The following is a 587-nucleotide window of genomic DNA, read 5'->3' as shown; positions in this document are numbered from 1 at the left end:
TCCACTCGAGAATGAAGAAAACAAAACGCCTATCAAAGGAAAGATCCTCTCTCCCTTTCTCATTCCGTGACTGTTTCTTCTCTTGTCTAGCGAAACAAGTGAAAAAGAAGAGACAAAAGATCTTTACCTGTCTTTGGATTATCTTCTTTATCATCCGACGTTTCATAGACATCCTCTGTCCCATATGTCCCGTCTTCTAGAATCACGGTGCGGGTCGTTACTTTGATCTTGGGTGAAGAAGCCGAAGGATGAAGTTGACTAGACTGCTGCTGAGCTGAAGAAGAAAGAGAGGAATTCCCTCCACTCTTCTCTCCTCCCTTGCCGCTCGAGGGATCTAAAGGTCCATGGAGATCACGAAGAACGAGAAAAGAAAAAGTGCAGAAAAAAAAAAATGGAAGAAGANNNGTGGAGATGGGGTGAAGAAAAGGATACGCAAGCACTATATAGAGGGAGACAGAGAGAAAGAAAAAGAGCTAGGCTTATCTCCGTTCTTCTTCTTACAACTATTCCAGGGGTCTTTCTACTGACGAGTCTTCACTTCGGGATCTCGCATGCAAAGACAGAAAAAAAACAAGACATTCAACACA

At 43.2% G+C, this 587-nt stretch overlaps 1 protein-coding gene across 1 annotated transcript in view; it reads right to left on the bottom strand.

Annotated features, from left to right (window-relative positions):
- Nucleotides 1-86: 86 nt before the first annotated feature.
- The window catches only part of CSUI_008516 (uncharacterized protein), a gene marked incomplete at its 3' end in the record, with an annotated part of 11,517 nt that continues 11,016 nt past the window's right edge, over nt 87-587 (bottom strand). Inside the window, exon 10 of the mRNA XM_068068645.1 lies at nt 87-334. Within this exon, the coding sequence (XP_067919380.1) occupies nt 87-334 (248 nt within the window). The remainder of the gene's footprint in view (nt 335-587) is intronic.

The sequence above is a fragment of the Cystoisospora suis genome (assembly GCF_002600585.1).
Source record: "Cystoisospora suis strain Wien I chromosome Unknown contig_4789, whole genome shotgun sequence".
Taxonomy (NCBI): domain Eukaryota; phylum Apicomplexa; class Conoidasida; order Eucoccidiorida; family Sarcocystidae; genus Cystoisospora; species Cystoisospora suis.
Note: the sequence above shows the minus strand (reverse complement) of the source record. Positions and strands in the feature narration are given on the sequence as shown.